We start from the raw sequence: 16,528 nt of genomic DNA on the forward strand, positions 1-16,528 counted from the left end.
CAGCCAGGACATTTAAAATTTATGACAATAAATTGCCATCTACTTGCACGGCGGTCGAGTGGTTAGCGCGCAGACCTCACAGCTAGGAGACCAGGGTTCAATTCCACCCTGCATGTTCTCCCCGTGCATGCGTGGGTTTACTCTGGGGACTCCGGTTTCCTCCCACATTCCAAAAACATGCTAGGTTAATTGGCGACTCCAAATTGTCCATAGGTGTGAATGTGAGTGTGAATGGTTGTTTGTGTATATATACGTATGTGCCCTGTGATTGGCTAGCGACCAGTCCAGGGTGTACCCCGCTTCTCGCCAAAGACAGCTGGAACAGGCTCCAGCACCCCACGCGACCCTTGTGAGGATAAGCGGTAGAAAATTAATTTTCATTAAAAAATTAATGAAAATTATCAATCACAGAGACAAAAGGGCTCACTCTATTCATGCAGTTGTTCTATAGAACAAACGTGCCATGGTGCCAAAACCCCCTTCCCGCCTCTTTGGAGGCGAGAGACGAGGACAACACACACGCATGCACATGACAATATATGGAGCCCGGCAAAATGATCCAGTTCATTTTCATTCATGGTGTGATTCTTTATTTATTATCGTACCAAGCCTAGTGCCCACGAGAACAAGAAATCTTGTCAGGTTTCCATCTGATGAGCTCTTGTCCCTACCACTAGCTCCTCATAGTCACATTTGTGTTGACAGTCTGTGATGCAGGATCCATCCAATTATTGATCGTCCATATTAGGACTTTCTATGTACATCCCGCACAGCTCAGCAGTCCATAAGAGGACACCCTCAGTGAGCATGCAGTTTGGAGGCATCATACCTGCACACTGTCTGTAGTCCCCTGGGTAGATGCTTCCTCCTGGGGGCATCATGCTCTTCATCCTTAAGGCTTCTTCAGGGTGATTGAAGCGGAAAAACGCAGACTGACCAAAACACAGCATACAGCCTGGATAGGAGCACATTCTGCATTAGGCTTCATCCTGGTAGTCATGGAGTATGCACAACATCATAGTACATACACGGTGACATTTCTCCTTTCTTTTTACGTCACTTAGTACTCCTTAAAAGGCAATACTGATGTCAATTACATGCAGCGTGTATTTTGATAAGTACTGTAAGTGGCAGGACCAATCAAACTATGAAAAAAGACAATAAGTACTAGTAAGTGGAACTCATTTTTGTATTTACTGCTAACTAAAAGCAATACAGAAATACTATGTAAAGCACACTCTCTCCATGAATAACAGCAAATGAAGTATTTGTGTGTACTTGTACTTGTAGTGCAACATGAGCCAACACATACAATGATCTCGGTGGAAATGACAGCCATGGAGCCATCAACGATAAAGATAAGAATGTTTATTGCTGTGTCACTACAGCGTCATTACAGTGAAAAAGGATGCTGATTATGGCAGAGATATGATCCGACAATATTAAAAAAACAGCTCAGAAAAAAAAAATACATAGAAGAATGGCATGAAAGGAAGGAGCCCTTTTGTCAGTCTACCGGTCTGTGTACAGTCCCTGTACAGTATGCAGTACAGTCCACACTCATTGAGGTTGTTACCAATGTTGCAAAAGACTTGCAGAGCTGATCCTTTCTTGAAGTACATTTCTCCTGCAGCTCCATCTGCAATGTCTGCGTGTCATATTCATCACAATATTCCTCCCAACTCACTGACTGGGGTGTCAGGCTTCTTCCAGAAGGCCGTGGTTTGCAACACTCTCAGGATTGTCTGGAATGCTGAGCTCAGCAAAAACAAACTGTGCTAGAAAGTCAAATCTGCTGAAGCAGCACTTTGCATTTTCCTAATTGCAACGCATAAAGTCATACTTGCATGACTTATCGTGTTGGATGAAATGTGTGTGAATGGAACGTCTGACCAACGTGGTGAAGAGCTGCTGGAGAAATGACTCACACCATCCATCCTGCCTTCATGCACATAAACAGGATGGATACTGGTTGGAGGCAAAGACGCACCTCAATTAGACAAGACTGTGTGTATTATTTGTACATTTCCAAGCTACTATAGCGACACAACACAACATCCACAATAGATTACACGAAGAAATGTGTGGATATTTTTTTTCTAGTTGAATCTAGAATAGAAATGCATGCATGTATGCACGTGTATGTGCGTCCCTCCCACCCCCCAAAGCTGTAAAGCTCAAGGAAAGGGTGATCTTGCATGACAGTCTTAGTCTCAGTGTTCAGCTTTCCTTGCTGCCTGACAGCGTACGTGGCATTGAGAGAAGCAATGCCAACGTGTCCTCTTTCTCATAACGTCTACACTGTGTTCTAACAGCTGGACCCATCTTTCCAGCGTGTCAGCTTAGCCTCAAGCACATTTGCTTGGAAGCCTTGATGTGTGGAGGTGGAAAACTTGACATTCTAGTAGACTGAGATCATGGCCAGAATGGAAAGCACATATACCATAAGATTTCTGAAGAAATGTTTCTTCAAGTGTTGTCACACTTAAATATCTCGGATCAAACAAATTGAAACATTTGGAGAATTGTTGTCATTCAGCCATATTGGAGGCTTTGGAAGCTGTCAAAGCATCTCAATAGGATTCAGGTCAGGACTTGGACTAGGCCACTCCAAAGTCTTCATTTGGTTTTTCTTCAGCCATTCAGAGGTGGTCTTGCTGGTATGTTTTGGATCATTGTCCTGCTGCACAACCCTAGTTGCTTTCAGCTGGTGTGGAGGTGCCCGACAGATGGCCCTCAGCAGAATTCATGTTTCCATTCATCACAGCAAGTCTTCCCGGTCCTGAAGCAGCAAAACAGCCCCAGACCATCACACTACCACCACCGTATTTTACTGTTGCTATGATGTTCTTTTCTGAATTGTGGTGTCACTTTTATAAATAGATAAAATGGGACACACACCTTCCAAACGGTTCAACATGACCACATGAGGCCATACACAAACACTGCTTGTACAAAATCTACTGCAATACCAATTGTAGAAAATGTACCATATTAATAGGAAACAAAAGTCATTCTCAATCATTCTCAATAAGCAGCACTTTCATTGCCAATTCAATCTGTTTTTCCAACACCCTTACTTTACCCTTACTATCTAACAGGATGTGATCTACTCAGAGCATAGATTTAACCACAGTATAGAAGGGGAGGGAGCCACTTGTTGTGGCCCAGCAAGGTGCACTATCTTCGGGCAGACACGCCAAGCAGCCGGTGTGACGCCACAGACGTCTCTGGCAAACCTTTGCACTTTTCAGCACCGTTTCAAGTGGCTGATAAGGCTTTTTTGTGTGCTCGCTGTTTTTGTTTCCTTCATCGCAGAGCATTTGGTGCAACTAGCATGTGAAATGCCTTCCTCTTCGGGAGAAGGTTAATTTACAAGGGAGCTCAGGGGAAGTTATGATGGGCTCACCCATACAGTACTGGTAATCACGCCTCAGTGGAGCATTTTCTTCAATTATGGGTTATCTAAGCTATTTTAATGTTATCTGATTTATCCTTATGATGACATCATTCATAATTCCCTCATTGATGTGCATTGTGGTTTGTTTTCTGCACATAAAACTAGAATTGTTACACTATAAACGTGTTTTGTGGTAACATTTTAGAGAGTCAATAAGACAAGAGGACGATAACAAAGACATTCTGTGATAATAATACATTAAGTTGGACAGGTGGACTCACGCAGTGCATTAATAAGACATCAGACATGTGCCATATCGCATGCTAACCAGGAAATGTATTCGCACCGAGGCATAATTTTGGCAGATGTTAACAGAAAACCGTGCCTTCCAAGGTTCTGCTGTTTGAAGGCTGAATGTTGCCAGTGGAAAAGAGAGGCAAGTGATGGTTGTGAGACTTGTACATGTGAGTTAAAAATGGATTTGAAACAGAAGATATAGCATGAGCATGGAGAAACCACAAGAATGAACAAAAGTATCAACTGTGAATCTCTCTTGGAGATTAATCAAGCAATTATCTCTCTAGTAAGTGTCTATCTATCATGTGTTGAACTCCCAAACTGCTTGCTTGCTTACATAAGCAATGTATCACCTAGCATACGAAAAGCACCCTGAAATGGAGTACGCCGTCTGCAGTGTGTGTTCCTCCATGATGCTTTTACTACCTGTCCATGCGCTGTGTCCCATTCCTCACAGAAAGGAGCAGATGAATGTTCCTGTCCAAGCATGTGAGCTAATAGTGACGATATCCCTGAAGCACAACAACTCTGAAGGAGTTCATTCAAAGACACGTCTGTTCCTCCTGCTGGGTCTGGAGCCTGCCTGGGTCACATTGCCAACCAGGAATAGAAATGTAACAGTAGACACAGACACTGAGGTCCGCTCATGTCAGAAGGTGGCCAGAACTGGACCTATAAACAGAACTTGCATACGTGCACGGGCAATGTTCAAGCACGTGGGAATGAATTAAATGTACAGTAGGAAACAACGTCCTATGACATACAGTCATAGGCAGAGTCTGCAAAAGTGTCCAATAAGAGCAGAAAAAGTGGCTTTGATAAAGATGGTGGTAATGGGAAGGCCCACTAAATGAGTTGGCAACACTGACTGGTCCCTCCTGCTACATGGTCTTATTCTCTGTTAGAGCAGGAGTGTTAAGATCACGCTTACACTGCCAACTCCCTTACAGAGTTACATTCACACACAGTCCTGCTATTATGTCTGTACCAAGTAGTGCAAAATAAAAAAAAGTAATGCCAAATGTATTTATGGCAGTCTACGTTTTTTAAATAAATTAAACTTAAAAATATTTTTTGGATTACTTATTGAATCCTTACTCTCAAATCTGGTAGACGAGTTAACTTCCTGCTAGCCTGGCTAACTTCCTAGAAGCCATGCTAACTTCCTGTTTACCTGGTTTATTTCCTGCTGACCTGGCAAACCTCCTGGTTGTCTGGTTTGTTTCCTGCTTGCCTGGCTTACTTTCTGGTTCCATTTGTAGAAGCCATGCTAACTTCATGGATGTCTGACTTACTTCCTGCCAGCCTATCAAATTTGCTGTTAGCCTGGTTAACCTTGTAAAAGCCAAGCTAACTTCATGGTTGTCTGGTTTACTTCCTGCTACCCTGCCTAACTTCCTGGTTGCCTAGCTAACATCCTGGAAACCTGGTTTACTTCCTGCTTTCCTAGCTAACTTCCTGCTAGCCTGGTTAACTTTGTAGAAGCCCACTAACGTTGTGGTTGTCTGGTCTACTTCCTGAGATCCTGGCTAACTTTCCAGAAGCCATGCTAACTTCGTGGTTCCCTAGCTAATGTCCCGGTAGCCTGGTTCCCTTCCTGGTGGCCTAGCTATCATCTGATTTGTTCAGTGAATACGTCTCAAGCATGTGTTTGGGCTTTTGGCTCATTTTTTCTTTGCATTTGTGTGATTGCAGATAATTTAATTTGCAACATTTTCTTCTTACGTGTGTTGACGCTACTGTGAGTTTGCTACTGTCGGCCACCGTACTTTACACTTGGCTGTATAACACCGCAGAAAAGATGACTTTATACCAGTGAGTAACAAGGATGGTATGGTACCAGAAAGAGTGCAGGAAAGAAGGTGAGAAGTCAAGAATGATTTTTTTTAAAGAACTTACTTCAGCGGGATGAATGAAAGACGTCTACCTGAAAGGAATCATCGTCAGTGTTGATGGTTTTAAGAGTTGATAATCCCAAATTGTTTAGATGAATGTACAAAAGTCTCGGTATCATCCAAAGGTAGTAGTTAGAAAAACGCAACGTTAGAGTCCTTTCATCGTCTTTATAGTCTCATTCCAGTCTTTGTTCCAGAATCACACCAGCGACACCACTAAACGCAAATGACATTATTTTTCAAAGCCTTGAAAAAGCAGCGTCTTGTGATGAGTAAGCAAGTAAGAATCATGTTAAATGTCAGCCTAAGAAGAGAAAAAGAAGGAAAAAGAGGAGGAGTCGAAGCAGGGGCGTCACTAGCATTTACAAGACACGGGGCGACGAGTTGCTGCTGGGGGATTGGTGGGGGTGGGGGGGCCGGAGGGTGCTCCGTGCTAACCTTACTATACTTTTAACATTTGACCATGAACACCTCTACACAGTCTATGTACAATATATACAGTGGTGTTTGCACGCTTCCTGATTTTTTAAATTTTTGCTGCATGTTCATCACACCTACTGTAAATATTTCAGCTCATCAAACTCTTTTAAATAATAGTCAATGACAACACAACTCAACACAGCTTTTTAACTTTAACTTTTAACTTTAGCTTTGGGACTCCATCCAACCACAATGAGAGCCATTATCCACAAATGGTGAACCTTCCCAGGAGCTGCCGGCCAACCAAAATATCCCCAAGACAGCCACGACTCATCCAGGAGGTCACAAAAGACCCCACAACAACATCCAAAGAAGTGCAGGCCTCACTTGCCTCAATTAAGGTCAGTGTTCATGACTTCACCATAATAAAGACACTGGGCAAAAACAGCCTGCATGGCAGACTTCAAAGACCAAAACCACTGCTGACCAAAAAGAACATTAAGGATGGTCTCCATTTGTCCTGAAAACACCTTGATGATCCCCAAGACCTTTGGGAAAATACTCTGGTCTGACCAGACAAAAGTTGGACTATTTGGAAGGTGTGTGTCCCATGCCATCTGGTAATTCAGAGAAAGAATACAATAGCAAGAGTAAAATATGGTGGTGGTAGTGTGATGGTCTGCTGCTTCAGGACCTGCAAGACTTGCTGTGATAAATGGAAGTATGGATTCTACTGAAGGAGAATCTTCTGCCATCTGTTGGTGACCTCCAGCTGAAACCAACTTGGGTTGTGCAGCAGGACAATGATCCAAAACACACCAGCAAGTCCAACTCTGAATGGCTGAAGAAAAACCAAATGAAGACTTTGGAGTGGCCTTGTCTAATTCCTGAGCTGAATGCTATTGAGATGCTGTGGCATGACCTTCAGAAAAAGATCATCATAGCAACAGTAAAATATGGTGGTGGTAGTGTAATGGTGTGGGGCTGTTTTGATGCTTCAGGACCCGGAAGACTTGCTGTGATGAATGGAAACATGAATTATGCTGAGGGCCATCTGTTGGTGACCTCCAGCTGAAAGCAACTTGGGTTGTGCAGCAGGACAGGGGGAAACTTTTCACACTACTGTATATCTGTGTATGTTTTGTCCCCCCCAAACATACTTTTTATTTAGGGAAATACTGAGTAAACACAGTTGTCATCCACTGCCTAAAGTACTTCTTCCCACACGTATATTTACTGATACTTATGACGTGATGACAGAAGGGGAAGCACGATGACAAAGGATGAGTTGTCACATTTGCCTTCGTAAGCGCTGATGTTTTTTGTGAGTCAGGTGAAGGTATGACACGCTTGGCTTCCTCTGTGAGTCGTCTGGAAGTGTTCCAGCTCCTGATTCGTCTTTGGACAGATCCAGTTAAGCTTCCTAGCTGTCCAGTCTCAAGATGGAGCCAGTACATTTACTGATCTGTTCCAATGTTAGCGACCATATTAACTGTTACTATAAACTATCGACGCTGACTCTATCAATAAATGATGTTGTTTTCTTTATTCATTGATCATGATGCACCCTCCATTGATTTATACGTTTTATTTATTCAATCTATGTATTTCAACTTATTTGATTGTCTTTATTCTCATGTTATTTAGCCTTATTAGTCAGTTGTTTGTCCGTCATCCCTGCTCAAGCAATATTCTCTCACGTTTTTACTCCTTTCATTGATTGTCTACTCCATTTATCTTTTACATTCTATATTCATATTTCATTTATTCTTTTGGCTTTATTTCATTTTTACCGTTCCTTCTTTCTTTTCCTTCAATACTGCATAAACCACATATGAACCATATACACTATGTTTTGCTACACACTGCAGATTTCTTCCATCCCTATTAGAAAATTACCATCCCACTTTATTCAGGTTAATTTATGAGACAAAAAAGTTAAATGACGGAATAATACATGGATGCATATTAGTAGTAGTTCAATAGCAAGTCATTTTTAAGGCTGCAAGTAAGGATTATTGTGTGAGCTGATGAAAGGCTGTGGTTTACATAAAGTGAATGAAATAATGTGTTAGACCAAACACAAACGAGAAAAGAGGCAAACACGAGGATGGGTGATTTCCAAAGTCAAAGCCGATGCGTGTGAATATCTTGTTTTGCCTAAAACATCAAGATAATAGCGCTGCTTTCAGGGAGGATGATAAATATTTATTTGTGACTGCGATGATAGTTGGTGTTTTGTCAAGTGACCCCCGCCCTGTTCAGTGTTGCTTATGAGAAATGAAGAAGCTCATAGTTGGAAGAATGTTATGAACACATGGTTTGTTAAGGGGAGTTGTGATGATGCACGAACATACATGTACTCTATGTGTACTGTACTCTGTGTACTCTATGTGTATGTGTGTACTGTGTGTACATCTGTTAAGTTACACATGAATGTCACACTGACTCGAGATTGCTTGTCTCCAAAACAAGTTCCTTCAGTTGCATTTCCGTGTCAACCAGCCCCGATAATGCTAGAAGCCGTCCTTGCACTTGATAAAGTCCTGATAAGTGTCCCTTTCCTGGGGGCGGGGGGGACACTCACAGCAGACTGCAATAGGGTAGCATCAGCAAGTTTCAGTTTAATCGTAGCTCTCGTTGTCCTGTCTCTCACTCAGACACTCATGGGACGAGACAATACGCTCTTCGGCACTCTTCTGTGTGTATGCTAACAGCCCCGCCTCCACCCATCAAGACAAAGAGACTGTATGACTGACAAAAGGCCTCACTCCCATTCATGCCGTTGTTCTGTGGAACAAGGTGCTGAAACCAATGGCCAGAGGAAACTTTCTTCCTGCACACACTTACATTCTACCTTCACATCAGGAGGGCGGCCACAAAATAACCTGTGGCCTGCAGCACGCCATTTTGAGACCTGAAGTCCACCATGTCTCAGCCACGTTCATGATGTTCATATTCATATCGCACCACAACAATGTTTCCATGGAGATTTAGGACTCCTACCTTGGGACAAGCGAATGGGCTGCGTCACCTGGACTCCATCAACAGAGCAAAGGTTCCCACATGGGTGGAGCGTGATGACCCCTGACCTATTCTCCAGGTAACAATGCTGCTCTTCCACTCCGGGGCCTTGGATGCTGATGTCCATGGCACCACGACCTACTGTTGTCCGGCCTGTGGTGAAGAGGAACGCATGAAACACGCAATGTGTAAATACTGTATGGGACAGTGGGTAAGGACAGTGTGGGGGAGGGGGGTCAAAAGATCATACAAGTTCACATAGTAAATGAAAATGAACTTGATAATTTGTCGGCCTCATTATAGTGTCATGTGTGAAATAGACATGGAGAGAGTTCACCCTGTGCATTGTTTCAGCATTTTGTTCCATAGAACAACTGCCTGAATGGAGTGAGCCCTTTTGTCATGAACTGAGTGCCTTGTGACACCCCCAATATATGATCAGAATGCAATATTTGATATATTTCAAACTGTAAAGTTGCAGAATTGGTGTTTGTGACATATACTGTATGTTCTCACAGGCACGTCTGTCAAACGTTTGCAGCATTTCTTTGAATGCTGGATTATTTTTTTCCTTCTACTTTTCTTGGGTCTCATCTCGTAGATCTTGTGAAGTGAGTGTCTCGTGACAGCCCTACAGGACATGCATGTATCTGTGGTGCAGAAGGAAGCATGAAACATGAAAGATGAAACAAGAAAGACATCTCTTCCTGCCTGTTTGGAGGCGAGGGACACGCATGCACGTGGCAATATATTGATCCACTTCATTTTAATTTGTTGTGTGATGAATTCATCTGTTTGCTATCATTCATCATTTGCTATATATTCTTACAGGTTCTTGCGATCCCCCCCCCTCCCATAAATCATATGACGTAAACACCATAAGTATCAGGGCACGTGTGCATCTGTAGAAGTGCTTATGTGACATGATGAATGTGTTTAAAAGTCATCTCACCCTCAGGCAGAGGTAGCAGAGTGATGGCAATGCTGAGGCGGCCACTCCCCAGACTGACCAGATGAGGCCGCTCCGCCTGGAACTTCAGTCCCTTTCCGGTCTCCATCAGACCCAGTGGAGTGCTCTGGACAGGAGAAGCAAGCATTAGAAAGATGCGTCCTACTGGATCATGTAAGGTAACACATCAGTGATGCTACAACTTCACTTGGTGTGATCTTCCGCTCCCAGTCACCAGATCAGTGATGTCTAATAATGTAAAATAAGTCTATTTAGATGGAAGTGTATTTAGAAGGTGCTAAACAAGTCATCTGTGCTCTGACTACCAAACTATTCCATTTGTAAATAAGGATTCCTACTTTGGGGAAATTCACTTATCACAGTTGGGTGTAGAACCAATTACCCAACATAAACCATATACAGGGATTACTGTTAATGGGGACTGAATGTAATATTTGGGAATATGGTGGAATTGGTTAAAAAAGCTAGCATTTGAGTGTCCCAGCTTTCAAGCTAATGTGTGTGAGCATTGGCTGTGCCTGCTAATAGGATCATCTGAGTGGGTGGAGTGGGTTCAAGCATAAGAGGATTGGCGAGACTGTGTCGCTGGTAGGTATTGTGAGAAAAGGAGGTGAGGGGTTACTGGGAGTGATGGCAAGATCGCTGCTGCTTGGCTCGTATTGTCCTGTCCCAGCGTAAACAGGAAGTGTTGAGTAGATAGATAGACAGGTAGATGGATAGGTAGATAAATAGATAGGTAGAAAGGTAGACATGTAGATCGCAGACATTTTAGCACAAGTAAACATGGCCACACTCCACCCTCTCAGTCCTGCCACATTTTGTGCTACTGGATTCAACCTTCACCGTGTCCTTAAGCAAACCATTTTGTGTTGGAGATTAGAAAGGAAGAATTTTAGCTTTGGCGGTTTATGGGAACTTGCTGTGACGTCAGGAACTGTGGGACATGGACGTGAGCAGTTGGTTACAAAATATCTTCTTTTCCCCCTCACTCTTTTCTCTTTCTTTGGATTTTACTGATGAAAGGTGACTTTGTTGCCTTTTAATGATGTACACTATACATACGTAGGATGTACGATGCCAGCATCCCATAAACATCCCATCTATGACCACTTTCAAAATAGGCCTGGAATTGTACTCTTAGCTCTAAGCAAATCAGACACAGGTCACATATGAGGAAAACATGGGAATGCTGTCTGAATGGAGCCTTCCCACCCATATTCCCGCTAATATTCCCTTCTAAATTCCCTCCTATATTCTCAATTTCCACCAATATTCACAATTACCTCCCAAATTCCCACCACTATTCCCATCCATATTCTCTCACATTTTTCCAATTCCCACTCATATTCCCTCCCCATAATTCCCCTCATATTCACAATTCCCACTCATATTTATTTCCATATTCCCAATTACCACACATATATTCTCCCATATTACCAACTATATTCCCAATTTCTACACATATACCCATCATATTCCCTTCTATATTCCCACCAACATTTCCAGTTCACACCCATATTCCCTCTCAAAAGCGCTTCAGCCTTCAGCACCTGCTGGCTCTGTGCTCCACGTTCCGGCATGTTCCTGTTCAGATGGTCCATGTCCACTGAGACGTCTGCATCTCCTTGGCTCACATGAACATCCTGTGTGAGGAAATGAAATATTGATCATTCTGCTGAATGGAAGAGGAATTCCCGTTACTGTGATGAATACATATGACTCCACATTGTCAATTCAATTCCAAGCGTTCCGACAGCAAAGCATTCAATCATTCATGACATAGAGGCGATCTAGATCTATTCTTACATGTTCCAAAAACCCCAAATTTCCCCTTCATTCCACATCTCAGCCCATTCAAATTATTCCCACACCAAATCACTCCTTTTGACATTCCACAAATGACGGCTTTTCTGTGTAACTTTGAGTGTAACAACTTCATTCATTCATTCATTCATTCATTTTCTACCGCTTATCCTCACGACTGTCACGGGGGTGCTGGAGCCTACACCCTGGACTGGTGGCCAGCCAATCACAGGGCACATATAAACAAACAACCATTCACACTCACATTCATACCTATGGACAATTTGGAGTCGCCAATTAACCTAGCATGTTTTTGGAATGTGGAGGAAACCGGAGTACCCGGAGAAAACCCACGCATGCACGGGAAGAACATGCAAACTCCACACAGAGATGGCCGAGGGTGGAATCGAACTCGGGTCTCCTAGAAGTGTGGCCTGCACGCTAACCACTCGTTCGCCGTGCAGCCCCAACAACAACTTGACACACATTTACCAAACTTCCCACTTTTCCGTACAGCTTTTCAGTTCATTCACCCGTATTTCCTACACATATTACCTTCTCTAGATGGAAATATACGTGTATTATTTTCTACACATACTGCCTTCTTCTACCTGATGTCATTTTCAACTATTGTATAAATACAACAGTGATTCCTGCTTTTTGCTGCACCTGTCAACACACACACACACACTCACACACACAGCAGATGGTAAGAGGTATTTAGCCGCGTGTCCTTCTGGCCACAAAGGAGGTAAGGCGTCAACTTAAAGGCATATTTAAATCTCTTGGTGCTCGTTGAATGGAAGTCAGCCAATTGCCTGCTGTCACACGGACACGATAGCCTACATGTCCATGATCTCTTAGATACTGTACTCATACACACAGGCTGCATATACTCCGAATAAATAGAAAAACAGAGAGGTGAAGCATATTCTGTAGGCCAGGCAGTGATCTAGGACAGCAAAGTATGCTGGTCATGTTCTCTTGCCTGGAGTGAACGGCAGCATTTCCTCTCCAGACGGAACAAAGATTCCGTTCAATAGTGAAAAAGCACATCTTAACTTTGATATGCTAATGTGAAAATGATCATGAGTCTACCTTCTTCCACTTGTCCAGCAAAGTCTCCATCACCTGCCTCCATTCAATTCAATACCAGTCCATGGAAGACATGTATTCAGTATAAGACAGCATTGCTCCCTGCCGTGTGGAAATGTCTCCCTTTGTCTCCAGCAGCTTAGACTTAGACACTAACTCTCAGCAGGACGACCTGTTGCTGCTTGCTCCTCTTCTCACACTTACATTCCACACCAAAGGGGAAAGACTGGTGAGCGTGTGTGTGTGCGTGCATGTGTGTGTGTGTGTGTGAAAGAGAGAGGGAGAGAAAAGAGCACAGGGAAGAAAGGGTACTATAAAACATAATTGAAAGACACATGTACACATGAAAGGTTCAATTATATCTGCATGGGAGGTGTAACGACACACTGTTCTATTCCGTTTAATACTTTAGTGTCACGGTTGGACATTTTTTCAAAATAAAGGAAAAGTCTGAGCTTGAAAATGCGTTGAAGGGACCAATATTAGTTTCAACTGAACAGTAGTTTTAAAATAAATGTAAGTGGTGCAGCTCTACCCTCCTCATTTCCACCATTTCATTCATCATGGCAATCTCGACAGCTAATCCGTAGTGTTGATACCTGTTCTATCAAACCACATAGCCTTCATTATTTCCACCCTTCATGTAGACCTCCTATGGCTATGAAGTAGGGCTACACCTACGCCGACAGGATTATTTATTTTAATTCATAATTAATTATGATAAATAATTTATTATTAATGATGATGTCATACCCATAAATTCAATAACATTGAAAATTGCTCCGATAACCAATAAAGAAAAGAAACACTCCAATGAGGCAGGATTAACACTACTGTACTGAGCAAATTTAGCATGTTTTGCATGGGACTAGCGGCTACAAATGCACTAAGGTAAAAGACAAAAAGCTGGCTTTTGCAATCCAACCTACCTTGGTGTCCCCAGCGTCAGTGAGTGACGTGCGAGTGACAAAAGCCCCGGGTTCAAATCTCCACTAGTAAGCATCATTGGTATTTATCCGGAATATAAAGTGTGCAAGCCAAAAATCAGAATGCGGATCAAAAGATCCGCTGTAGCGACTCCGTAATCAGGAAAAAGCGGAAACAAACAAACAAACGGAGGAACTAATGACTATGACACATACATTTAGAGTAGTTACTGAGGAACTAATGACCAAGACACATGCATTTAGAGTAGTTACAGGGGAACTAATGTCCAAGACACATACATTTAGAGTAGTTACTGAGGAACTAATGGCCAAGACACATACATTTAGAGTAGTTACTGAAGAACTAATGACTAAGACATATACATTTAGAGTAGTTACTGATGAACTAATGACCAAAACACATACTGTACATTTACTAAGGAACTAATGACTAAGACATATACATATAGAGTAGTTGCTGAGGAACCAATGACCAAGACACAGACTGTACATTTAGAGTAGTTACTGAGGAACTAATGACTATGATATATACATTTTCAGTAGTTACTGAGGAACTAATGACTAATACATATACGTATAGAGTAGTTGCTGAAGAACTAATGACCAAGACACATACTGTACATTTAGAGCAGTTAATGAGGAACTAATGACTGACATATACATTTAGAGTAGTTACTGAAGAACTAATTACCAAAACACATACTGTACATTTACTAAGGAACTAATGACTAAGACATATACATATAGAGTAGTTGCTGAGGAACCAATGACCAAGACACATACTGTACATTTAGAGTAGTTACTGAGGAACTAATGACTGACATATACATTTAGAGTAGTTACTGAGGAACTAATGACTAAGACATATACGTATAGAGTAGTTGCTGAAGAACTAATGACCAAGACACATACTGTACATTTAGAGCAGTTAATGAGGAACTAATGACTATGGCACACACATTTAGAGTAGTTACTGAGGAACTAATGACCAATACACATACTGCACATTTAGAGTAGTTACTGAGGAACTAACGACCAAGACACATACATTTAAAGTAGTTACTGTGTTGTGAGAAAATACAAGGCCAATTCTTTGCAGCATGAAAGCATTATAATTCATCACTATCATAACAGTGGCTTATTTGTGTCAAACAATTACTATATCATTTAGCAGCAATTGTGGACAATAAGCATTCCAAAACCGCTGTCGTGGTTTTGTGACTCGGCTAAATAAAAACATATGCTTGTCCAGTTATGTTTTGTTTGTACTTTTTAAATTGTACTTTTCCTAAAATTCATCTTAAATTCTCGTCCCGTCTCGTGATAAGCCATTTTCACACAGTTTCATGAAAGACACTGAAAGACACTGCACAAGGTGTAGAAAGCCATGGTGCAGAACAAATGTTTCTGCTATTCCTGACCACACGCTGACAAATCGTATTTGCGTGCCTACATGGCAGCTTTCAGGCAGCTGGATGCTTTGCTTTTTGAACAGAGTTCGAATCGTTGAGCAGAGACAAAGAGAAGATCTTTGAGTGGTGGTGAAGAAGCCCGGCAGGTAAACACACCTGGCCCTTTAGCCATACGGCGCATGGAACAGCGCTTATGGCATCAGAGCAGTGAAAGATGACTTTTATTCTTGAAGGTGGACAAGTTACAGCTCCATCAGTCAACACTGCTGAAGGAAAGAGTTCTTGCAGCATAAAAAAAAGCATAATTCTAGACAAACTCACTGGAGGCGTTTTTTTTAAATCACATGACTCTGCAGTCTGCCGACACAAGCAGCAGCGTTTGTTTGTGCTGACACCAAAATGATACTTTGTCTTTTTAGAGAGCAGCCACAGAAATGCAGTAAACACATTTCAATAGTGCGGCACACACACACACACACACAACAACAACAACATTGTGTTGCCATCCCACACTTTCTCCAGCAACAAACCCACACTGGAAAATACATGAATGTTTTATGCATGTTTATATATATATATACACACACACACACACATGTAGATGTCAGTCGATTGAGATATTGAATTGTGATTACCTCATTCAATACCAACAACGTATTTATATGTTTTTATAAACCCAAACGCACCATCCCAAAGATGTATTAATACATCCTTTTGTTTTTTTTGCACAACAGGCAAAGGGGATGTGTTTTGAAAAATGTCTGGAATCAAGTTAATCACATTTTGTCAATAGTTAATTCATGATTAACCACAGCCAGAAAGAGGTTTATGTCGGTATTAAAGTGGACCTATTATGCCCATTTTTACACCCTTAGTATTGAGTTGTGGACTATAGACTATAGACTACAAACAATAACCAGCACAGGAAGCTTTCTAGATCTTCCACTATCTTTCCAAAACGGTCAGTTTTAATGTATTCCACCCACGGCATGCCTCCAAGCACTGTGATTGGTCACAGTCCCAAGTACGCTAGACTATTGCTGAACCTCACTTTTTAATATATAGTGGATATAGGAGTTGTAATAAATGAATAAAGTCTTTGGAGAGCTAATTGAGAACTAGTTAGGAGCAACTGGTAGCTGATGATCTACTGGCTGGAGACCCCTGAACTGAAAGAGTGGTAATGTAGGTCTGTGTTTACTGAGTACAGGCATAGTGTGTCCGACATGAATGTACCATTCCCGATGAGAGCGCTCCGCTTCTGG

The 16,528-nt window shown here is 42.1% G+C and overlaps 1 protein-coding gene across 10 annotated transcripts in view; it reads right to left on the reverse strand.

Moving 5' to 3' along the window:
- The window catches only part of phldb1b (pleckstrin homology-like domain, family B, member 1b), a 63,007-nt gene that overhangs the window by 39,168 nt on the left and 7,311 nt on the right, over positions 1-16,528 (reverse strand). For 3 of the 10 annotated variants that reach the window (XM_058080691.1, XM_058080690.1, XM_058080687.1), the window contains exons 1-5: positions 12,908-13,106; positions 11,557-11,649; positions 9,989-10,112; positions 9,019-9,189; positions 830-955 (exon numbers count right to left, since the gene is read on the reverse strand). In XM_058080691.1, coding sequence (XP_057936674.1) covers positions 830-955; positions 9,019-9,189; positions 9,989-10,112; positions 11,557-11,649; positions 12,908-12,937 — 544 coding nt within the window. In that variant the 5' untranslated portion in view covers positions 12,938-13,106. Of the gene's footprint in view, positions 1-829; positions 956-5,596; positions 5,991-9,018; positions 9,190-9,988; positions 10,113-11,556; positions 11,650-12,907; positions 13,109-16,528 lie in introns of those variants that run through there. The other 7 variants (XM_058080689.1, XM_058080688.1, XM_058080685.1 and 4 more) reach the window with 6 other exon arrangements.

Source organism: Doryrhamphus excisus, chromosome 8, assembly GCF_030265055.1.
Source record: "Doryrhamphus excisus isolate RoL2022-K1 chromosome 8, RoL_Dexc_1.0, whole genome shotgun sequence".
NCBI lineage: Eukaryota > Metazoa > Chordata > Actinopteri > Syngnathiformes > Syngnathidae > Doryrhamphus > Doryrhamphus excisus.